At 43.9% G+C, this 24,804-nt stretch overlaps 1 protein-coding gene across 1 annotated transcript in view; it reads right to left on the bottom strand.

The window, feature by feature from the left end:
* TOPAZ1 (testis and ovary specific TOPAZ 1) overlaps window positions 1–24,804 on the bottom strand; it is a 1,339,900-nt gene that overhangs the window by 546,811 nt on the left and 768,285 nt on the right. The window contains exon 9 of the mRNA XM_069211977.1: window positions 4,336–4,399. Coding sequence (XP_069068078.1) covers window positions 4,336–4,399 — 64 coding nt within the window. The remainder of the gene's footprint in view (window positions 1–4,335; window positions 4,400–24,804) is intronic.

Raw genomic sequence — 24,804 nt, 5'->3', positions numbered from 1 at the left:
TCTGCATCCCATCAAGGCCTGTAGAGACTAGCAGATTCTTCCACACAAGAGACAAATACAGCACATAACATGTTTGCATACCTTGAGACTTATTGATACCGGTCACACCACAGGGACGGCTACAGAAGCCTACAGTAAGATTATGTATCCAGCAGAGATATAGTTATCGAGGATAAGTAACCTTTCTTCTAGTGAAGAATGCCTTCCCACGGATTCCTCATCTTATGGATAATTCCATAAGCAGTACCTTTCAGGGAGGTGGTAATGAGCAGTGCTGCTTAACCAACTAAATCATGCAACACAGGTGGTGCGAAATACTCATGATTGCGTGCCTGGGTTGGAAGGCAAGTATGACCAGACCAGTTGTTTGTAGGTGTCAGCAAAAGGGGTGCCTCTTGAAAAAGCCATGGAAGGATCCGCAGCACAGGTAGAATGAGCCTGAATGCCATTCACAGAGTCTTACTTGTGCAGAGAACAGTAGATATTGATACCAAGAATGACTCAACATGAAATGGTGTGTTTGGTCACCACTTTGTCCTTTTAGCTCCAGAGGAGCCCACCAAGAGCAGTCGTTCGCTTTGTCCAGACGTGTGCAGATGTCATGCGACAACACATACCTGGGTTCCAGCCTATGCATACCACGCTCCTCCTAGGTTAAATTTGCAGCATGGACTAAAGATGGAAGTTTAATAGACTTTCCCATATGAAATGGGACAATCTATTTACCTCCTGAGGTAAAAAGGTTGAACAGGTACAAAGGACCATCTTATCCAGGTATAAAATTGCACAACTGACATAGCGAACGGGTCTTAAGTTATCTGACCCTACAGGTAGAAGTAAATCCCTGCCATTAGAACTATTTTAAGAGTAAATAGTTGAGCCGAGCAACTGTGCCTGGGTTTGAGTGAAGTTATCATTAAGAAAGTGAGAACAAGGGTCAGAGGGTCCAATTACAGTGAGGAACAATAGGGAACAAGCAAAGCAAGCCTTGCAGAAAACAAGCCACTAGGGGCGATGGAAGAGGGAGGTTCAGTCGGGAACACACAAACGTAGGGAGAACTGCAAGGTAGCCTTTAATTGTAACCAATGACAGACCCTGTTGTGTGAAGGACACTGCAAAACTCAAGACATCGGACAGGTGAAATGTAACAGTATTAATGCCTTCCAACTCACGTCATTGCACAAACCTACTTCAGCTGCTTTGGGTGGCAGGCTTTCTTGCTGCTAAAATAGCAGGAAGGCAAAAGGATTATAACACTCAATTACGTGCAGAATTTGGTCTGGGGTAGAAGCCGGACTGCAAGAGTGGTCTGTTTTGAAAATGTGGGGCGAAAGGAGGTCAAATGCTGATTTGAAACACATCGAATACTAGATTCTTCTCATCCAGTCTGGAGAAACCAGAATTTGCTGTGCATAATCCTCCTGCACTTTCGTCAGAACCTCTCACAGAAGCGGGATTGGTGAAATCCATACAGAATGCCCTGAGACCAAATGAAACTGAAGGCATCGCCCCAGGGAGCCATCCAGAGAGAAGTGTATGGAAGACAACTGAGGGTATGTCCTGCTGCAAAGAGATTAAGGAAGAGAAACCCTAATCTGAAGAAGAATGACTGTTCGTTTATGGTGTAGCCAGCAATAGATGACCGAGGGCATTTTCTCTCCCACTAGGAGAGCATGAGAGACGGGACGCCACTGCAGACTCACGGTTACTGGACCAAAGTCCACAAGCAACCCACCTCCAAACATAGCGTCCACAACTCCATGCAGCTCTACTTGTTGATATAATGGATGGTAGTGGTGTTATATGACAGAATCTGGACAACGCTCTCAAAAATGAAAGGGACAAAGCTTTACAGCTAAGTGGACCACCCACAGCTCTACCACATTTATGTGCTGGTGCTGCTCCTATGCAGACCAAAGGCCCACACAGCCATGCTTTCAAGATGAACACTCTAGCCCAGTAAACAGACACCAATGACCAACATGAGCCTGGGTGATTTCTTGGAAGGTTTGAGAAGTCCTTGGTGTAAGATAACCCACAGCCAGCACCAGGAACTGCACCTTCACCGTCAAGTCATTCAAATATGGGAATACATGGACTCTTGCCCACTGCAGTGAAGATGTCACGAATGAAAAAGAGGACCACACATGTCAAGTACTGCCTGTGCGGACAGTGAGAATTGGAAAATATAAGTTAGCATACGGGACGTCCAGGGATGCCACCAATCTCTTGAGTTTAAGTCGAACAAAACCTGGACCGAGGACTTAATTTAAAAATTATTTTGCCAGATGAACAGGTTCAGAAGTAAAATAATTAAAATCCTGTGCCTCTGTTCCAGAGGCACCAACTATGTGGCCTCCTTTTTCAGCAAGTCAAGGACATTCACCTCTAGAATGACAGCGTGAGCAGACAAGCAGGCTCAGAAGGAACAGACAAGCAGGCTCTGAAGGAAAGAGGGTGGCCTGCAAGGGAGAACAGATAAGGAGGGGCACAACTCATGCAGATCAGCTGGATCACCCAGCATTCCACTGCCATTTGTTCCCATAGGGTGGAAAAATTAAACATGGTGGTTATGTTAAGGTGTCAGAGGGGGTTTAAAAGTGACAGAACGAGTGGCGGATGATAGGGATTTCTGCTGCTGCTGGCAACATCCTCAAGATACACCCCAGCCCTGAAAGGAGATATAGTTGCTGTGAAGTTTCAATGACCTGAGAGAGCTGTGGTTCACAAAACTGTCTGCCCAAGAATAACCGTGAATTTATAAAACTGTTGGTGGAACCGCAATGTAGGGAAGGCCAAGGGTGTAAGCTGTAGCCCTGCACTTCTTAAAGTATTTAGAGGAGGAGCCAGCCAACCTACACCCTTGGAGGGTCTGAGGTATAGGAAATATCACATTCTGGCACAGTATCTAGGCCAATAGCATTTTCTAATTCGAAGTAGAGGTCTGCATTGATATTGTAGGGTGGCAGGAGGGTGAGCAGCCTCTGAGTCATTCTCCTCCACACAGCCATAGTCCTTTTCCTCCATAGTTAAGGCCTTTAAATTTTAACTGAAAACTTTCTCCAGGAAGATGAGCTTTTGAGCACTGAGGAGATGATCACAATGGGAGTTATTATTGACATTAACCATGACATTCTCATCTCATACATGGATAATACTTTCCACTATCAATTCCTTGGATGGCTCCCGAGACGGCTCAGTGGGCAATGTCTTGTTAATTGGACCAGCTATATAGGAGGTGGCACCTTCCAAAATCAGAGCACAAAAGTGAAGCACAAACAAGGGGCTTAGCAAACAAGGCAATGACAATGTAGCTGGTACCCATTTCACCAAAGGCACCGGAGTCAAAGCCTGTGGAGGCATAGCATTGGGAGGCATAAGAGCCCACAGGAATAAGCTCCAGTCTGCCTCTGAACCCCATCCCAGAAAGTAGCAGAAGGCATGACAGCGCTATCCTGAAAATATGTAGCATCAATAGATCACCAACAGTAAGGCCTTGACTTGATCTGGGTCTGCGAAAGGAAGACACTTTGTTCTCATCAGGACTCACAGTGATACCCTGACATCAAAGAAGAGTCAAGAAAAGGGTAACTGCATTGAGGTTCTGAACGATCACATGACCAGGGCTGCTTCCTCAAGGAAGTAGCCTTCTCTTTCTCACAGGGCTTTCTGTGTGTTTTTAATTTTTAGAGAAGATCTGTTAGGCGAATGCGCACAGGAGAATGGCTTACCTTTAGAAAAGAGAATTGCTTGTGAGTTTTCCTGTGGGTCTTAGATAAAAATAACTTTGCCTCCCCCTCTCTGACTGCTTGGTTCAAGAGACCCTTGTGAGGGCACCTTCCAAACTGAGACACCTTATACTGTCATCAAGGGAGTCCCAAAAGAGACATTTTTCTGAGCTTCTATCAGACAGACTTTATTCCCTGAGGCCCGTTGAAAAGACAATTCACTTAGTCACAGTCATAACCTCACAAAATTGCCTGAGAGCTCTCGATCTAGTCTAATGGGCACCTAAAAACAGGAACTGACGTCAGCACAAAGTTGGATGACTGATAGGCCACAGTGACATCATGTCTGAAAGCAAAGCTGCAGCTGAAGCCAAACTGTGTCCCCTAGGGGGTGATGGGGTGTCACTGCTCGGATTAAAAGACCACCAGACCAGTCTGAAGCCAGGAAGGAGTATTCTTGAATCTACTGGAAAACGTAGTGCATCAGAAGGAAAACAATCAGTTTCTTACAAATCAAACCTGTAAATATCTTTTTTTACGAAAAGAGTGGGGGAATAAATGTACAGTATAAAGTCAAATTTAGATTTATGTTACCAAAAAACATACCTGCACGATGTAGTATCAATGGATTATTTGTGTTAATCAGCTTGTGAACTATTTCCATGCAGAACTAGAAAAATAAAACACAATTGCTAGAGTAATAATCACATTGACAGTTTTACAAAATATATACAGGGAGTGCAGAATTATTAGGCAAATGAGTATTTTGACCACATCATCCTCTTTATGCATGTTGTCTTACTCCAAGCTGTATAGGCTCGAAAGCCTACTACCAATTAAGCATATTAGGTGATGTGCATCTCTGTAATGAGAAGGGGTGTGGTCTAATGACATCAACACCCTATATCAGGTGTGCATAATTATAAGGCAACTTCCTTTCCTTTGGCAAAATGGGTCAAAAGAAGGACTTGACAGGCTCAGAAAAGTCAAAAATAGTGAGATATCTTGCAGAGGGATGCAGCACTCTTAAAATTGCAAAGCTTCTGAAGCGTGATCATCGAACAATCAAGCGTTTCATTCAAAATAGTCAACAGGGTCGCAAGAAGCGTGTGGAAAAACCAAGGCGCAAAATAACTGCCCATGAACTGAGAAAAGTCAAGCGTGCAGCTGCCACGATGCCACTTGCCACCAGTTTGGCCATATTTCAGAGCTGCAACATCACTGGAGTGCCCAAAAGCACAAGGTGTGCAATACTCAGAGACATGGCCAAGGTAAGAAAGGCTGAAAGACGACCACCACTGAACAAGACACACAAGCTGAAACGTCAAGACTGGGCCAAGAAATATCTCAAGACTGATTTTTCTAAGGTTTTATGGACTGATGAAATGAGAGTGAGTCTTGATGGGCCAGATGGATGGGCCCGTGACTGGATTGGTAAAGGGCAGAGAGCTCCAGTCCGACTCAGACGCCAGCAAGGTGGAGGTGGAGTACTGGTTTGGGCTGGTATCATCAAAGATGAGCTTGTGGGGCCTTTTCGGGTTGAGGATGGAGTCAAGCTCAACTCCCAGTCCTACTGCCAGTTCCTGGAAGACACCTTCTTCAAGCAGTGGTACAGGAAGAAGTCTGCATCCTTCAAGAAAACCATGATTTTCATGCAGGACAATGCTCCATCACACGCGTCCAAGTACTCCACAGCGTGGCTGGCAAGAAAGGGTATAAAAGAAGGAAATCTAATGACATGGCCTCCTCGTTCACCTGATCTGAACCCCATTGAGAACCTGTGGTCCATCATCAAATGTGAGATTTACAAGGAGGGAAAACAGTACACCTCTCTGAACAGTGTCTGGGAGGCTGTGGTTGCTGCTGCACGCAATGTTGATGGTGAACAGATCAAAACACTGACAGAATCCATGGATGGCAGGCTTTTGAGTGTCCTTGCAAAGAAAGGTGGCTATATTGGTCACTGATTTGTTTTTGTTTTGTTTTTGAATGTCAGAAATGTATATTTGTGAATGTTGAGATGTTATATTGGTTTCACTGGTAATGATAAATAATTGAAATGGGTATATAGTTTTTTTTGTTAAGTTGCCTAATAATTATGCACAGTGATAGTCACCTGCACACACAGATATCCCCCTAACATAGCTAAAACTAAAAACAAACTAAAAACTACTTCCAAAAATATTCAGTTTTTATATTAATGAGTTTTTTGGGTTCATTGAGAACATGGTTGTTGTTCAATAATAAAATTAATCCTCAAAAATACAACTTGCCTAATAATTCTGCACTCCCTGTATATCAACAATGATTGGCTACTGCATGGATAATATTAAGAAAATTAATTCATCAGTTTAAAGCAGTGTTAATTTTTACCTTTGCATAGTGACATGCTCAAGGTAGCCATGTGTGAGATACCGTTCAATGGTGGTACTGTGTAAATATTTAACAATCCTCTATCAACAAATGCAAACAAATTGGGTTAGGTCTATACTTACTTTCAACAATCGACTCTACCATTGGCTGCCCTAAAAGAGTGTGGTGCTCCGGTTCTACTATGTTCTATGTTGCTGCCTACTGCTATTACATTTAGAAGTGTGTTCCCACACTTTACCTTATCTTGCAAGTCTTCCTGTCCAAAAGAGTTTGCACTGCTACAGCTCCTATTCTGCTCATGTTGGGAGAAATAAAAAAAAAGGATGGCTGCAAATATTCAGAGAGATCTGGAGAAACTGCAGAGGGAGAGGCTCATTGACAGAGAGAAAGAAGGTGAGAAAGAGCAAACGATAGCAAGCACATGCAGTGGGGTGGACACCTCTTTACATTCTGCACGAAAGTGATGTTCAGTCAAGAGGATAATCCATACTTTTTCCTCAAATGCCAAGGTTTCCCAAAAGAGGAATTATCTAAAGAAGGACTGGCGTTAAATCACCTGGATGTAATGAAAACTGGCTAGATTTGCCAAAAAAGGCGAAAGGGTCAAAAGCATGACCTTATTCTTGCAAACAAACGTTATTTCACGACCAGACCCATAACATAACACCCAGTAGGCAGATTTCCCTACTATGACATTAATATGACATTAATATGACAAGAATCTACAGTTCAAAAGTCTAATGGTCAGTGGTATTTGGAAAAATCAAATTTCTGCACCAACAGCAAAAGTTTTTCTGATATGTGGAATAATACAAAACTCTCTGGTCAAGCTCATTCTGCAATGAGTAGTAATCATTTAGTATTTTTGCAACTGTCAACAATAAAATGTTTCATGCCATAATGGGAAAATAATTTTTACTACCTGCCCAAAATTTCAATTTGAACAGTTTCAGGTATGCATCCAACAAGATTTATGTTTCTGTGTAGCAGCTGTGCTATAGAGATGAGCTCCTTTGCCCCCATAATCCATGAGAAGCAGTGCTGAAAGGAAGACACGCTATATGCCAACTGTCAGCAATATAGAAGCAATGGGACAGGTGAGGCTCCGGGAGCCCTTTCCTCCCCAGAAGCTTCTTTGAGCTAAGTGCACTGCAAGCAGACATCAAGATAGAGTGGACAAAGCAGGGTCAAGGGAGTCTGCTTTAACATGGATCGGAATGCACTTCAGATCCCCTTTGTGGCCAATGTCAACAAGCATGCCTCCGCACTAAGCACTTCTGCTCACAAGGCTCTTGTGGCTACCAACAGGACAATAGCACCCGTGCCTCCCTCACACCTGAAGAGAGAAGTGATCGAATTCTGTGGCAGTCAGCTTCTGCTCATGCATGGGAAAAATGAAAAACTGAAGGGATTCAGCCAAGAGTCATAAATGACAGTCACACCGCTAATGGAGCTTCCAACTGGTAGCTTACACACCCTTGCAATCCAGCTTTTGAGCTCTCACTTTTCCAGTGAAGATTGTCTTGGTGCCCTGACCTCAATCTCCATATTACCTCAACTGGCTTCAACAAAAGCTACCATATGAATAGTATTAGGAGCTTTGCATAACAGCTAAGCTCTCAGTTGTAAGTGCTAAACGAAGCTGGATCACGCGTGTCCCAGTGACTTGCATTGTCAACAGGCTATTGAGCAATGCTTATTTACTTCTCTGTTCTAACCACCCATGTCAATGTAAATCAATGTTTCACTGCTTGTATATTATTAGTAATCCTTTCCATCAGAACTATTAGTAGCAATTGACTATGAAAACATAACAAAAGACAGATCTTACAATATTGGAGTAGAGTGCCATAATTCATCAGAAAAATACCACATGTAAAAAAGTAATGATCCAGTTTTCCTTTTTTCAATCAGTAAAAACAGCAAACAAGGCCACCCACAAATCCTCCAACGAACGTTTCAATTAATATCTAGAGGACTTCCAAATAACTAGGGGGCTTTAGCATCAGCTGGAACAACCCCTGAGGCTCTTACACAAGAATGTTAATGAAACACACAAGCTGCATCAAACTTCCTCAAGCACATATGGTTTTCATACACATGAAAGTAAAATTACTGACAGTCATTCATGACTCAACCTCTGACTAATGCAAATCTTGCATCGAGGTTGAAAAAACTGATCACCTTCTGATTTCCATTAACTTTCATATAGCTGCTTACTTAAGGTCTTTTATAAAACATCTCTCAAACAAGACTCTGTGGAAGACTGGTCATAAGCAACAGACAACATAACAATGTCTTCTGATTTTTCCAGTGATATGAATATACTAAACGCCACACAAGACTGCAGTCTCATGGGAAACAGACTCCTTCACATGGACAGAAGACCTTTACTAGCACATGGAACACATAATTCTAAGATAAACACTTCTAAACAAGAAAAGAAGTGTTAATGTTCAAGAGGAATATGTGCTAAAAAAAGGCAGCCTACACTCTAGCAAACCATAAAAATATAAGAAAATACAAAAATAACATCCTACCCAATACAGTGCAATCTGTGCAAAGTAAAACCAGTACCTCACTGACCAAACACCTGAAACCTTTTTAAATGTGTGACATCTAATCCTTCATATTCGTCCACAATTCTTACATCCATAAACCATTAGGCAATGACTTCCTTATGTTCTTTCACAGCAGGATTGTTCTAAACAGAAGCTCCATACCTACCAAAATTTTTCCAGTTCAAGTCACACGCTATTCTCCTTCGATCAATTTCTCGCCAATCTCGGTTGACAACCTAACAAACACAATCTGAGAATTAAAGCCAACCTCCTCTCATGATAATGCAATTATCACGAAATATTCTCAACTTAAACATAAATTTCTTCTCTTTATACTCTCAGGGAATGCAGTGAACGATTCAGAAAGCGTGTGAGTATTTCCTGACATGCTAAACACCGATCAAATTACACCATATTTTTAAAAAACAAACAAAAAACGAAACTGACTATCAGCGACTAACCTTCGCTAGCTAGAAAAGGTTTCTGAAAAATATGCAGCTGTTCAAACCCACTCAGAATATCAATCTCCAAGCTCCTTAGTAAATTAGCCTCAGATGTGGCTCCAGCACAAAAGAACTTAACTTTGGTAATGCCTTTAATGATAGATATAACCGCCGATTCCGCACCTTGCGAATTTCTCCTGGCACTGAGATGGATCCGAACACTTTTCAGCAATTACCTTCTACATGCACAGGTGGCATTGTGCGGCTCCGCATTGGGTTTGTTGACTCCTAATATAACATCAGGACCCTCGATACATGTGCCACCTCCATGCGCTGATGTTAGTTTATTTGTGGTCTCTGCATGCGCTGGACATAAATATGGAAATCAGCAGAGTGAGAACTAAATTTAGCATCTTATTAATGGACACTGTGAGTTCATTCCATAGAACAGGGAAGAGGGAGGGTCGGTAAGGATTCTGTGCTTAGAGTCTCTATCAGAAAAGGCGGTACCAAAGGTAAGTAACTTGGGCTTCTGATAGCGACTTATAACCGCAGATTCCTCATCTTGTGAATAAATACCAAAGCAGTACTTCTCTTCCGGCAGGCAGTCTGTGGAGTGGTTCAGGCCAGGAAATCCTGCAGGGCACATTATGCAAAGAGCCAATATCAGTGAAACCAGCTATCCAGGGAGTAATACTTCATGAACATGTGAAGAGATGCTTAAGTTGCTGTCTGAAAAGTGTTCAGAAATAGCACACCGGGTAACTGCGCAGTGGTAGAAACCTTCACTCTGCTGGAGTGAGTGTATAAGGCTTCTGGTGGCTGTGTCTTGGACCATCCATAGCAGACCTTTAGGCATAACACAATCTATCTAGAAATTGTCTCCTCTTTTGCACCACTTTGCCTTTGTTAAGCCAAGAGAAACCCAAAAAAAAAAAAAAAACATTGTTCATCCTATTGGAAATCTCCAATTAATTCGACATAGAAGCTAAGTGCCCTGTCTGGTTCAAGGCAGTGAAGACATTCTTCCTCCTTGGAAGGGTGAGGCAGTGCACAGAAAGATGGCAAGGAAATGGATTACCCAAAGTGGAAGGGCATGACTACCTTAAGCCAAGAATGCCACTTTTGTCATGGGGCTGAATTTTTCCAGGAAGATGTATATGGTAGAATTACATACAAAGCCTGGAGTTCGCTCACTCGCATAGCCTATGTTATGCAGATTAGGAATGCCAACTTTATAGTTAGAAGGTGAAAGGGACAACTGTGCACAGGTTCAAAGAAAGTGCACATCAGATAAGTGATAATCAAATTAAGGTTCACTGTAGCATCAGAAATGGTGTTGGAGGGAACATATGGGTCAACCGTTTCAAAAAGGACACCACAACAGGTGATTTGAAGAGAGAGACGGTTGATCTTGCACACGCAGAAAGGCCAAAAGGGCTACGAAACAACCTTTAACTGTGGTCACAGTAAGGCCTTGCTGGGCCTTGAAAGACAAAACAGAAGAATGTCAGATAAACTTTCTTGCAAGGGACTAAATATGATGGAAAAACACTTCTCTCAGCCTTGTATTTACAGTTTTGATAGATAGGCACCAGGTGGCCAGAATAACACCCATAACTTCGAAAGAAAGATCAAGGACTATCAACTGTCATCTCTCAATCTCCAAGCATGGAGGTGTAGGTTTTGCAAGCTTGGGTGCATGACCCAGCCCTGTTGCTGCAACAAGAGGTTCTCCTGAAGCAACAGAGGGTAAATGCTCACAGCCAGAAGTTGTGTGTAACACACGCTTCTCATTCAGTCTGGGGCCACTAGGATGACTTGGGGCTTGATCTTTCTCAGTATTATGGCCAGGAGAGGGAGGGGTGGAAAGGAGTACAGGAGCCCCAAATCCCAGTGTAGGCAAAAGGAGTCTCCTAGAGAGGACTTCCTTGGGAACTCAAACTTGCTTAATCTTTGATACTGTTTGCTGTTTATGGTGCCAAAAAATGAAGACAGGTTTCCCCCCATTGCTGGAAAAAGCCCTGTGCCACCTCTGAATGTAATTGTCATCCATGATCCACTAGGCAACGGCGGCTGAGTTAGTCTGCCCAAGCATTCAAAGATCCTGTCAGGTGTTGTGCGATCAGGGATATGCCCCAATGCATTCAGTCACTTCTGAAGAGGTAGAGTTGCCTGGCATAGGACCAATGACCCACCCGCTGCCCTGTTTTGCTGCAGTAGCATATGGTGGTTGTGTTGTCTGTGAACACCAGTAACGAATGGTTGTGGAAAACGTCTTCTGAGCTAAGGGAATCACTTGCAGCTCCAAGAAGCTAATGCAGAGGAAAGCATCTTCTAGAGATTAGAGATCTCTGAAGACAACCTCTTCCAGATGGCCTTCCCAACCCAGCAACAATGTATTTGTCACAACCGTTAGCTCTGGGTGGGGTAGGGGAGGTGTTTGCCATTGGTCCAATTTCAGCAGAGCAACCGCCACTGCAAGTATGCCAGTCTCCTTTGACACTTGAATGGAATTCGACAGCTGCCTGGTGCTGAGCCCACTGGGGTTCCAGATTTCACTGCAGAGCCGGAATGTGCTATCTGGCATAGTTCACAAGCAGGATGCAGGAGACAAGGGCCTAAGAAGCCTCAGAGCCAATCTCACAGACCCAGGTAGCAGGATGGAACATCGTTATCATAGTCTGAATGTCAGGGACTCTTTGAGGTGGAGGAAAGACTACATAAAACACCATGGTTGGCTCTGATAAAGGGGAGACACTGTGAAGAAATCAGATGTGGTTTCACCAAACTGATGGAAAAATCCAGTGATATTAACAAGCCGGGCATCATCTGCATGTGGGTTATGCTCGTTTGAAGCAACCAGTTATTGAGATATAGGAAAATTGGTATTCCCAACCACCACAGATAAGCTGTGACCACCATCACTTTTGTGAACATCCAGCGAGCACTTGTCAGGCTAAAAGGGAGCCCAGGGAACTGAAAGTGTCTGTGGCCTTCTTGAAACCGCAGATAACATCTGTGGGACTGCAGGGAATGGACATAAAAAGAAGCATCCTTCAAGGTGAGTGCCGCATTCCAGTCTCCTCGATCCAGGCCAGATAGAACTTGGGCCAGGGTGAGCATTTCGAAACTGTCATTTTGAAGAAAGAATTTCAAAGAGTGAAGATGTATGATGGGAGCGAGGTCTCCATACTATTTGGCACCAGAAATACACAGTAGCAGCAATAAGTCCTTATCTTTACCACCAGTGGCATGTTTGGTAGAACAGACAGAAAGGGGGGGGGGGGGGGAATAGCCATGTTCTATGATTTAGAGCACCCACTGGTTGGACGTGCCGCTCCTCCAACCAGGGAGGTGAAAGGGGACTTGACCTCCCTACAGAGTGATCGTGCATCGTTAAGGACCTAAGGAAGCAGTTTTGTGTCAGCTGTGGGAAGGGATGCAGAGATTTGGATAAAGAATTGTCCCTGGGGGACTGGGTGCAGTCTGCCTGTTCCCCTACCTCTACCTTGAAAGCACTGGGAGGCTTACTGTTGCTGAGGTCCATACTGGCCCATCTGCTGGAACCTCTGTGTGAAGCCTAGAATGGTGAGAGTGGACTAAGGACACAGATGTGCAGGTGGAGCAGGCTGTGGCTTTGCTGTCCACGTTCACCCCAAAACAGGCGAGAACTGCTGAATGGCATGTCCATAAGGTCCTGCTGGATGTTTGAAAAGAAGCCTCAGGAGCGTATCGAGGCATGGTGCCTTACCACCACATTGGTGACAACTGTCCTATCCTATGGTCTTTGCTGAATGCAGTTCTACTTTCTTGCACAAACTTGCAATGCACAACTTACTGAATGTTGGTGAGTTCTGCACTAAAAAAACCTTGTGATAAATACGTCGAAAACTAAATTCACAAGACTGAACCACAGGAAGTCTCGCTTTAAAATATACGGGCAGCGTTTGAGCAGAGTTAATTCGTTTGACTATCTGGGAATTAGATTTGACGAGAAGTTGTCTTGCCCCCATAACTCCTCGCCTACCCTCACTACCGCTCCCCCCTCACCGAAAAATCATCCAGAAGCGAAGGGCTCCGTTTCACTAAAGTAATGCAGTGCATAGGTTTTTTCTTAAGTGTGGAAGGAGACTTGTCTCACCAGCACTCCGTGCCTTTCAAATGAAAGCCATGGCAGCAAGCATCTTTGGCGCGTAACAAAGAGGATTTAAAAATCCAAAGGGACTTGGTCAGATGGAAAAGAGATTTCTGCACAGCTTTCTCTGCTTTGGGCAATGGTTGCTCTCAAGCTGAAACTGGGCATGAGGCCAATCAAATCACTTGGGGCTGTCAAATCAGTTTTATACTGGGTACAAATCTGGACAAAGCCTGACTTGGCAATCCACAGAAAAGCAATGTGTGAATTTTGGCTGACAAAGTGAGTAGACTTCCTTGGTTTAATCAAATTTCGTGAACCCTTCTGACAATAGGGAGCTTAGTTTACTGGAATAATCCGGAGGCAATGACACCTGCAAGCATCCAGCTACTCAAGGACAAGTTTTGGATGTATTTAAGATCTGAAACGGGAGGCCCTTTGACAATCCGTTTCTGACAATTAAACCAACTGCATTAATCGAAACCAAAATGGATGTTTTACCAGTTGTGAAAAGGTCACGTTTCATCAGACTGAGTTTGGGCATCCTACAGGTCAAAAGATTTCACAAAACACTGGCAAAGGTCTAAGGTAGCCTCAGACATTCTGACTGCAAACGAGGCAGGAAAGAAACCCTGCTTCATTTTTTGTGATGCACAACGTCTCTGCCAAAGGAAAGAATATCTCTGTCCGTTATTTATTAAAGCATAACATAAGGAACTGCAACATGCTCCTGGCATTCTGCCTTCACGTTGACACTGTGGCCCGGTACAGGCCAGGAGCCTCATACATCTGCACTGCATGAAGATCAACAAGGGGCATGACTTAAAGGCCTATCCTTTTCCCAGTGCTGGAGTCATCTAGTTACAGTATTGATAGCATTACCGCTCCCCTTAGCCACTGGAAGACGTTTGAAGTATAATTCTCAGCTACCCAATGTTTTCGTCCTTTTTTTTGGTAATTTTGCACACATACCAAAGCTACTGGCCCCCTGCACATACATTGTTAAGTTAGTTATTTTCTTTTTGATTTTACTTGTCCATCTGGGCCAGAGACACACAAGGCGCACTACTGCCAGAAAGCCCATACTAAAGACAGTTTTGGTCCAGTTTTTATATTATCAGGTTTGTCAATGACCTATGTCAAGGTGTTTTTTTTTTTTTTTTTTTTTTTTTTTTTTTTTAATCTGGCCTTTTATGCATATTCTGGATTTGTAAATTGCCCTTCTGAATATGGCGAGTACAGATAACTTAAACCATCTGCTAGCTCCAATATTATTTTATACATGCTAACCCCGTCTCAGATTTCTGTCTGCTGGTTTTTATGTTCCTATTTTATGTAATATTGAATGGCTTACATATAAGATGGAACAATAAAGATTGAACCACTGACTGCTCTGTCCAAACAGTCGGTCATGTCCAAGCCAGAGCTGATGGTGTTTTTTTTCACTAAATCTTGACCATTTAATATAAGTCTTTAGAATTTCACACTGACGTCATATGAGACAGCTTGCAAACCCTCTGCTGTGAGGAAACAGACATTTTGCAGATTCACCCCTATTTTTGCCCCCATCTGGACTACTAGGCCCCGGTGTACTGGCTCTAAAACACCCTGAGACTTTCTAATGAGGACTCAGTGCATGTGCTCTGACCCTTAAAAAGCATAATTGGCTTAACCCAACTGGAGTAACCTGATTTAATTGTAAGTCCCTAGTAAGCGGTACAAGGCTCACCTTTGGCCTGTAAGATGAAGTGTCACTTGTGAACTGTAGAACTGGTTGTTCCCACCACAAGGATGGCAAAGTAAAACATGTCTCCCAGACTGCCACTGCAGACTACTAGAGAATTTTCTTTCTATTTTGTCATTTAAGGTAATGGTTGGGTCCAAATCTCCCTTTTTTCTTCTTAAAATTTTATTGAGATGTTTAAAAAACCATATACAAGAGATTATACAACATACAGGAGGACAATGTAATTGTCTGGTGCAGTAGGGTGCCTGAAGAGACATCTATGTACCACTGTGTCCAGTGAAGTTAATACAGCAAGACAAGGTTGCTAAGCCTATTTAATATGTAATGTAACAATACAAGAATGTGAAGCAGGTACTATAACGAATGCAATTATTTAGACTATAATGCACCCACATTTTATGGTCATACAACTAAGAGAGAGAGCACAGAGTAGTGATAAGAGCAGGCTACAGCAAGGGCAGAGGGAGATACAGAATGAAAGGGGAGAAGGAAAAGATGGAGGAGAAGGAGAAATAAAGAAAAGGGAGCCATGTAAAACAGTACTTAACAAAGGTCCAGATTTAATCCAGCGGAATATATCAGAATATGCGGATATGATGGAATTTTTCCAAATTCTGCCGGTTTTGGATGAAAGCATATAATTCTCTTCATATGTACTGCGATGTAATTGGGTAGCTGGAGCACTTCAATTGGGCAGTGTGTGTACTCCTGAGGTAGGAGATGCACACCCACCATGTGGTAGGATACATTGTGAGTGGATTTCCTATCTATCAGGATGACCCTTAGCGCATGGTGATAAATAAGTCGAGAAGAGAAAGATCTGAGCCTGGGAGCTCAATAGGGGGAACTGCTTCATATGTGCCAAGTACAATTGTTGGGAAATGGAAAGAAATGGGGGGGAAGGAGGGTTAGAATAGACATTACCCAGTTGAGCATAAACCTCATCCCAAAAGGACGTAAAAAATGCACATAACAAGAACATATGTTCTGGGTCACCCCATGCTGATTTACATGGGCAACAGATGTTAGCGTCAGCTTCAATTTGAAAAGTCTCAAAGTGGTCCAACATAAGAAGTGTGATGCAAAAAGGTTTGTTTGTATTAGAGAAAGAATATGTTTGTTTGGGAGTAAAAGAAGGCAGAATTTCGCCCACATGTCAGCTTGTAGAGGTGGTACACCTTTAGAACAGAAATATTATGACCACTCGGTCTGCAAGTCGGGGTGCCATTGGGCAACACTGCGACAAGGCAAGGATGATAAATCCAGCAGGTCTAGATGCAAGGCGTCGACTTCTCAGTGTCACAATCACACCACAGGGCCACAGGTGCTGAGGCAGAGTCGGGTGTCACGGACATCAGTGACACGGCACTCAGGACTCACGATGTGGCGGGACTTCAGGGGCACTGCTGAGGTGTCAGGCCTGTGTTGCAGGTCGCGGTTGTTGCACTCAGTAGGGACCATAGCTGCAGTGCAGGCAGCAGCGCAGAGTCAGACAGAGGAACCGGTTCCAAAGTCGCTCTGGAGTCAATGTGCTTGGTTTCTTCTTGCCTGCACCAGAATTCGCACCCAAGGGCCCAGGAACTGGATTTGGCACCACTTGGCAAATCAGGACTCTCAGCAAACGAGCCCAGGTGCTGGCTGTTGAAGTCTTTGATGTCCCTGAGTCTTGTGAACTGGAGGCAAGCTCAGGCCAAGCCCTTGGAGAACCTTTGGAAGCAGGACGTAGAAAACAAAATCCAGTCCTTTCTCGTCCAGGACAGAAGCAGCAAGCAGTAGGCCAGCAGAGCAAAGCAACAGGCGGAGTGACAGTCCCTCCTACATTATCTAGTACCTCTTTCTGGCAGAATGTCAGTCCAGAAGGATTCTAACTTTGTGGGGTCAGAGGTCTAATACGTATACCCATGTCTGCTTTGAAGTAGGCAAACTTCAAAGGAAAGTCTTTGTAGTGCACAAGACCCTGCCATTCTTGCCCTGGCCCCAAACACACTCTATGGGGTTGAAGTCTGCTTTGTGTAAGGACAGGCACAGCCCTATACAGGTGTAGGTATCAGCTCCTCCCACCACTCTAGTTCAGGATATGCAGGGCAAACCTCAGCTACCTTTGTGTGACTGTTTAGAGTGAATTCACAAACAGCCCAACTGTCAGTCTGACCCAGACATGTAGTCCACAGACAGGCAAAGGCACAGAATTGTTAAACAAGGAAAAAGCCACTTTTTAAAAGCGGCATTTTCAAAATTACAATTTAAAAACCATCTTTACCAAAAGATGTATTTTTAAATTGTAAGTTCAGAGAACCCAAACTCCATATCTTTATCTGCCCGAATGGGAAATTACACTTGATATTTCAAGCCAATCCCCATCTTACCCCATGGAAGAGAGGCTGTGCAATAGTGAAAACCGAATATAGCAGTATTTCACAATCATGACATGTAAAACACACCAGTACCTGTCCTACCGCTTGAATACACTGCACCATGCCCATGGTAATGTGTTGGGCCTACCTCAGGGGTGACGTACAGGTAATAAAAAGCAAGGTTTGGGCCTAGCAAGTAGGTGCACTTGCCAGGCTGGAACGGCAGTTTAAAACTGAACACCCTGACAGTGTGGTGGCAGGTCCGAGATATGTTTACAAGGCTACTCATTTAGGTAGTACAATCAGTGCTGCAGACCCACTATTAGCATTTGATTTACAGGCCCTGACACACAGAGTGCAATTTACTAGGCACCCACAAGTAAAACTATGCCAATCATGGATAAACCAATCACCAATACCATTTAGACAGAGAGCACTTGCACTTTAGCACTGGTCAGCAGTGGTAAAGTGCCCAGTCCTAAAGCCAGCAAAAAAGAAATTCAGCACAGGATCAAAAACAGGCAATAAGCTTTGGGATGAACCCTGCATAAAAATGGCCAGTTCCAACTTATCTTTTTCCAAGGTATATCCACAGAAGCTGAAAAACTTGTTAATACGATTTATAACAGTCAGTATTACAATGTCTGAAGCTTCTGTTAAAATGAAAATGTCATCAGATTAAGTTGCCGTTTTAAAAACAGTCACCAAATTTTAGACCATCAGTATCCTCGGATTTGTTTAACATTAACAATAGGGGTCAATGGCAAGAAGAACAGGGAAAGCGGACAAACTTGTTGTGTACCTTGTTGTATGGCCAAATAGGTACAGGTTACCCCCCTCTAGCTGGCCAACTGAGTTCTAAGGCAGGGTGCAGTATATTAAAAAGTAGAACATGTGTTTTACAACAGTACAAACTCACCACACCATTGTGGTTTTTATTGTAAAACAGGCTGGTAGTCCCATTGGCAAGGACTGCGCTATAGGCTCACACATGAGCCTGGCTAACTTCTCAATGTGACAACTGAGATGGGTTCTTCAAGGTATCAAAAGAATCAGTGAATTAAATCTGATTTAACATTTACATTGAATTTAACGTCACTGATGGAAAAAAGTGCAACTTAGTAAAATGTCACTTTGATTGCCCAAGATTTCCAGTACCCATTTCTGAATGCACAAAGATTGTCTCTCCAGACAGCCTTCTGTCCGCCTTTGGAGAAGTATGAACAACTCCCAGGAAAGGTAACAGAGGTCTGACAGTGGAAGATGTGTTACTTCCTACCGGCAGGAAGCCACATGGAATGTTGGTCGAAAAGGTGACTACGAAGGGGAAGATGCCTTTGAAGGGCAAGTACGGCACCATAGTAGGAGGGACAGCACAGTTGTTTAGGTGCACAGGATGGCAGCAGCGACTGAGAGGGAAAACAGTTGCAAATCCAGCTTTCCTGTGATGAGTAGCCCCCTCAGGTAGCCACAACTCAGGGATGAGCTACCAAGCTTCACACACCAACAGGGGTTCAGCCATCTTGGGATATGGACAGCACTCAGGGAAAGCAAGACGTCACACTACACAGAAGTAATCATCGTGTGAGAGGAATCCTGTTAGCCCATTGGCTAGTGACAGCAACATCCTATGAGGGCAGTATCTGAGAATAAAAGGGGCACAAAAAACTCAGATCTGGGGAAGAGGACTGCCCTGCTGACCTTGGCACCGGCAAAGAAGAGGCTGCACCGAAGCTGATCTGCACCTGCTGCTCCTTGGGTTATAGAAGGAAAGCACTGTGCCTGGTGTGTCCTCCTCATGGAGAAGTCATCTCCTGAGCCCAGCCAGAAGCAGACTGGCAAGAGTCAGTTGACATTAAAGATGTGTGCTTTGCAGGCCACTAAATTCAATTTTTTTGTTGCTAAACGTGCAGTTTCTAAAAAATAGCTATTTTGAACGTTTGTTAAAGAATTCTGTTGGAATTATAAACCTACAGTGTTCTCTCTTTTATTCAGTAATGACTAGTAATGGTATGATCTTAAAGATGCAAAAAAGCTGTTTATTTTCCATGCATCTTTTTCTGACTTTTCTTTTCATGCCCCTTTGGTATTGAATGACTAAGTTTAAGAAACTAATTACTAAAGCTATTTTTTTACGAATGCTATTATACCTTTTCAACTCATTTAATCTTGTTATTTCACTTACTTATTTGACATCATGAATGGTTTCTGCACGGTTTGTACAAATCTTTTGGAAGATGGTTAACAACCTTGACCAAAATGTTCACCTGTGGAGCTACAAAGTCATAGGATTAGGATCGAACCAGGAGTAGAGGACTCATGGCTCAGTATCAATGCTATAAAAGAACCTCTTAAAAAGGGTTTTGTTTTTTTGTTTTTAATTCAAGTCATTTTATTTAGGATTTTCTAAATGTATAAAAGCCATATTAAAAGTATGTCAACTACAAGATTTAGCAGTGGGGGGGTGATGTAAAATTTCAAAGAATACACCATTGGAGCTTTATAACAAGGGATTAGGATAAGAAGTATGTGGAAATTGGTCACCTTAGTGTGAGTTATAGCAAGGGGGATTGGTAACAGCTATAATGGTGAATTGATGCCTAATAGTAAGAGTATTTTATTAAACAGAGGTTCCTTGAGCGGCACTTATATTGGAGAAGTGCATATAAAGATTTTCTAATGGTGAGATTATCCATGTTAGGTAGAAGGAGGCTGCAAAGTCGTCTGGGACCGGGGCTTTCTTAGTCTATAGTTTTATTATAGCAAGAAGGATTTCCTACCAAGAGATGTGTTTTTCTAGGTGGTTCTTAGAGGTCTGATAGATTTTGTTTCATAAGCGTCCGTCCCTTTGGTATACAGGCTACAAAATAATTTTTCGAATGGGGGAAGGATGTCTTTCTCTCTATTTGAGGTAACGCCCTGCTCGTTCCTTATGGAAGTTATACTCGTTTTACGACTGGTATGTTTTAGGTAGGAGGGTAGTATTCTGCCTGCCCTGTTTAGGCCACCCAAATTAATGCCTTTGAGTCTTTGGACTATTAGATGTGCTTCGCTATTTAGGATTTTGATAAACTCTTATTTAAGTTTGGTTAAAGTGACAAGCTGCAACTTATACATGGAATGTTTAAGAGTATGTTTGAGTTTATTTGGTTTTATAGTTGATCTAATATAGTATTGTCCTGTTTATATTTCCTTGCCATGAGTTTAATCATATGTTCCTGATAGTGGTTTTTAAAGCGTCCCATACTATTTGCAGATTGGGACTGAGTTTCTATTTGTTTTAATGAATTGATCCATTTCTTTCTTTATGGACTCTTTGAAGGATGGGTCTTAAGTAAGGTCATTCATCCACCATATTTTTGATTTGGGGGCAGACCAAGAAACATCATAAAACATGGTGATAAATACATGGTGTAGGAAGCTCGTCTGGTGTGTGGTGGGTACCTAAGGTACCTACATCTTATACCAGGTCCAAGTATCCTCTATTAGTGAAATATAGGTAGTGTCTAGAAGCCAGGCTCTCTAGGGGTAGCTGTGGATTAGCAGCCAAGGCTCATCTAGGAGACATGGAAAGCTCATGCAATACCCCTGTAGTCACACAACACTTACACACAGGAAAGAATACACTCAGTGTTACAAAAATAAAGGTACTTTATTATGGTAACACAACTACTACTACTACTACCAAAATTACTACAGAAGCAATACTCCCTTAGGAGGTAAGTGACATACCAGGTATATACACTAGTTGTCAGAAATAGACATAAGAATAGTTAAAAAAAAAAAACAGTGCGAATAGTGTAAAACACAATAGAGAATAGTGGACCTAGGGGGAGCACAAACCATATACTAAAAAAAATGGAATGCAAGAGTGTCACCCCCACCCAGGTAAGTGGAGTGTGAAGAGGGTCGCTGGGGGTACCGGGAAAGCACAAAGGTAAGTACCACAACACCTCCCCCAGCAACCAGGAAAGCAGGAGTAAATTACTAGAATTTCCCCCAGAACACCCACTTAGAAGAAAATAAGAGGATTGCAAAGCCCAGAGATGAGTGCAAGAAACCAACAGTGGATTCCTGAAGAGGAAGACCTGTGGAGAGAGGGGACCAAGTCCAGAAGACACAGCAGAGTCCGGTGGGGGCAGGAGCCCCTACCCCCCAGCTGAGGATTGCAGGAGTTGGTTGACGGTGCAAAAGAGAAGTCAGCACTGTAGCCTGGAGTCAAAGTTGAGTTCCTGGAGGATGCATGTGATGTCCCACACCGGAAGGAAGAGTGCAGTTGGGTTTGCGTGTCCAGATTCAACCAACAAGCCTTGGCACAGGCAAAACTCGCTGTTGGCAGGAAGTGGTACTGCCGGGGACCAGAAAGGCCCATGAGGACTCAACCCTGGAGGGGGAGTCCGAGGGTACTCTCAGCGTTGCAGAGAGCCCACAGAAGCACAGGCAGCACACACAGGAGTCCCACAGGACGGGGACACAGGTGCAAATGGAGCCCACGCAGCACTATGAAAAGGGATCCCATGCCGCAGGAGAGTCACTCAGGGAGCTGTGCATTGCAGGAAGGAGAGCTGGGAGTTGGAGCTACACGAAGACTGAAGACTCCTTGTAAGAAGTGCCAACAGCTGCAAATGACATGATGATCGGAGGTACTGTCTTGAGTGGGAAGGCAAGGGCTTAGCTCCACCAAAGTTAGACAGCTGGTAGAGAAGACCGTCTGGACTACTTCCGACCACCATCCATGTTGCAGGATCCAGGCAGCTCAACAGAAGGGATCCACTTAGCCGGTCATCATTGCTGTTGGTGCCTGCAGATGCAGGGAAGTGACTACTTCACTCTAAGGGAGATTCCTCCTTCTTTCCTGTGCAGACTGAAGACGGGCTGTACTCAGAGGATGCATGACTAGGGAAATGTTGCAGAAGCTGGAAGGAGCCGGAGAAACAATGTTGCAGGTGAAGTCTTCGTTGCAGATTGTCGGGTCCTGGAGAATCCAGATGCAGTTTCTTTTGGTCAGAAGTCGAAGTAAGGGATGAAGCGGAATACTGCTGGAATCTTGTAAGCCAAATCTGAGGAGCCACCAAAGGAGACCCTAAATAGCCCTGAAAGGGGGATGGTCACCTAGCTGGGTGACCACCTATCAGGAGAGGGCTCTGATGTCACCTGCCTGGCCACTCAGATGCTCCCAGAGTTCCCTGCCAACATTGGATTTAAGATGGCAAATCTCAGGGACCTTCTGGATGAGCTCTGGGCATCACCCCTGGGGTGGTGGACAGGGTAGTGGTCACTCCCCTTTCCATTGTCCAGTTTTGTGCCAGAGCAGGGACTGGAGGTCCCTGAACAGGTGTAGACTGGTTTATGCATGGAGGGCACTAAATGTGCCCTTCAAAGCATACCAGTGGCATGGGGAGGCCACCCCTCCCAAGCCATGTAACACCTATTTCTAAAGGGAGAGGGTGTAACACCCCTCTCCCAAAGGAAATCCGTTGTTCTGCCTTCCTGTGCTCAAGCTGCTCAAGCAACAGGAGGGATGAGACCTGTCTGTGTGGTGGCAGCAGCTGGGGCTGCCTGGAAAACCTCAGAAGGCTGTAGGAACAATGCAATGCTAAGGAGTGGCCAAAGTGCATGGAATCATACAACCAATATTGAGGTATGATTCCAACATGTTTGATACCAAATATGCCTAAGTTCGGAGATACCATTATGTAGTTGGTCATAGGTAGTGACCTATGTCCAGTACACAAGTAAAATGGTGACCCCGCACTCACAAAGTACAGTAAAGTGGGTCTGGAGTTTGTGGGGGCACCTCTGCTAGTGCAGAGTGCCCTCACACACAGGTATGTGCACCCTGCCTCTGGGCTGAGAGGGCCTACCATAGGGGTGACTTGCAGTGAGCTATAGTGAACATCGGTGTAAGCATCCAGTTCACGCAGTCTGCAATGGCAGTCCAGCAGAACCGTTTGCATGGGCTCCCTATGGGTGGCAGAATTCCCTGGAACCCCAATGCCCTGGTTACCTAGGTGCCATATGCTAGAGGATTACATGGGGGCACAATTGTGGGATGAAATACAGAGTTTGGGAGAGACAGCATGATCATTGGGGTCCTGGTTAGCAGGATCCCAGTGAACACAGTCAAGCACACTGACATCAGGCAAAAAAGGGAGTTACCATGCCAAGAAAGAGGGCACTTTCCTACACATGGTAAAAGACTAAAATTGGTTCAATGGTGGGATTCGACGTGTGCTTTGCCAAGAAATAAGTAGTCAATGCAGGGGCATGTGTTGTGCGGTGAGAAAAAAATGAATAGTCTTTACCTGTGGGGTAATTAGTCACCAGATATCTTTTAGTTTATGGGCTTTTCAAAGGTTCAGCATTTGTTTGTGAGATTTATTCTGTTTGAAAAGGCACGCAGAGTATCTGTCTAGGGTGCTGCCACATGGGAGGTTAAAATGTCTGCCCACTATGAGTCTGCAGGGCGTGGTTAGGCTGGAAAGTTTTTTCTTCAAGTTTAACTGGTAGGTTGGTATCTTTCTGGAGTTTGATAATTAGCCTTCTCCCTTCATGGTCTGCCTCCGCTGCGATAATTAATAGCCCAGAGAGTGAATAAACAAGGGTGATTAGGCCATTTTTTTTTGTTGAGGGCTGGAGAGTAGGATAAATCACCCACCCATGATTTTCTTAGTAGAAATTATTCTTTTCAGGCAACTTTGGCTTCCTGTAGGAAAATTAGGTCCCCCTTAAGTTTGAGGGTGTAGTCTAGGTTTTTTTGCTGTGTCGCTGGATGGTTTAGTCCCTTGGTGTTAAGGGTTAGGAATTTTTGGTTATGCATAGTTAATAGGGTTGGTCCAGGTCAGCTGTGTTACATCCATTTTTTCTGTTTGGGAGAGTTGAAGGGAGGATGGGAAATAGGGGTGGTGGGCCAAAGAGGGAGGCTATATGGGGTGGGAACAGGAGGTGCCGGGTACCAGAAATGAAGCGGAATATAATAAGAGTGCAACATGAGTGAGAAAAGAGGAAGGAAGACGCAGGCTGAACAGAAATGAGAGATAGCATATGTACAGCATACCAGCTTGGAGTACTATAATTAGGTTGCCTAGAAGGATACCTAAGGAAATCTAAAGGAACGAGTGGGCGGAGGGGGACAAGAGAGGTCAAGCATAGAACAGGGATCGTGGGCCGCACCCATTAGTTGGTGTATTGATAGGTTCTAAGAGGGTTCTGAATAGATTCTGAATGGATGACTGCGTGTGGTGGGGGTTGAGTGACATTCGGTTATGGCAGCGTGCAGATTTCTGGTATGGTCGTATGGGATAGAGTAAGCTGCATAGAGTGTATAGGGACGAGAGTGCTAATTGACATGAGACACCGTGGAGGAATGGGTTGGTAACCTCAGAAACATAACAAATCCTGAGTAACAGTGTGCAACATTGAGTATCATTGAACAGGAAACATTTACATTAGATACCAC

Source organism: Pleurodeles waltl, chromosome 10 (assembly GCF_031143425.1).
Source record: "Pleurodeles waltl isolate 20211129_DDA chromosome 10, aPleWal1.hap1.20221129, whole genome shotgun sequence".
In the NCBI taxonomy this organism is placed as follows: Eukaryota; Metazoa; Chordata; class Amphibia; order Caudata; family Salamandridae; genus Pleurodeles; species Pleurodeles waltl.
This window is presented reverse-complemented; position numbering and strand designations above follow the sequence as displayed.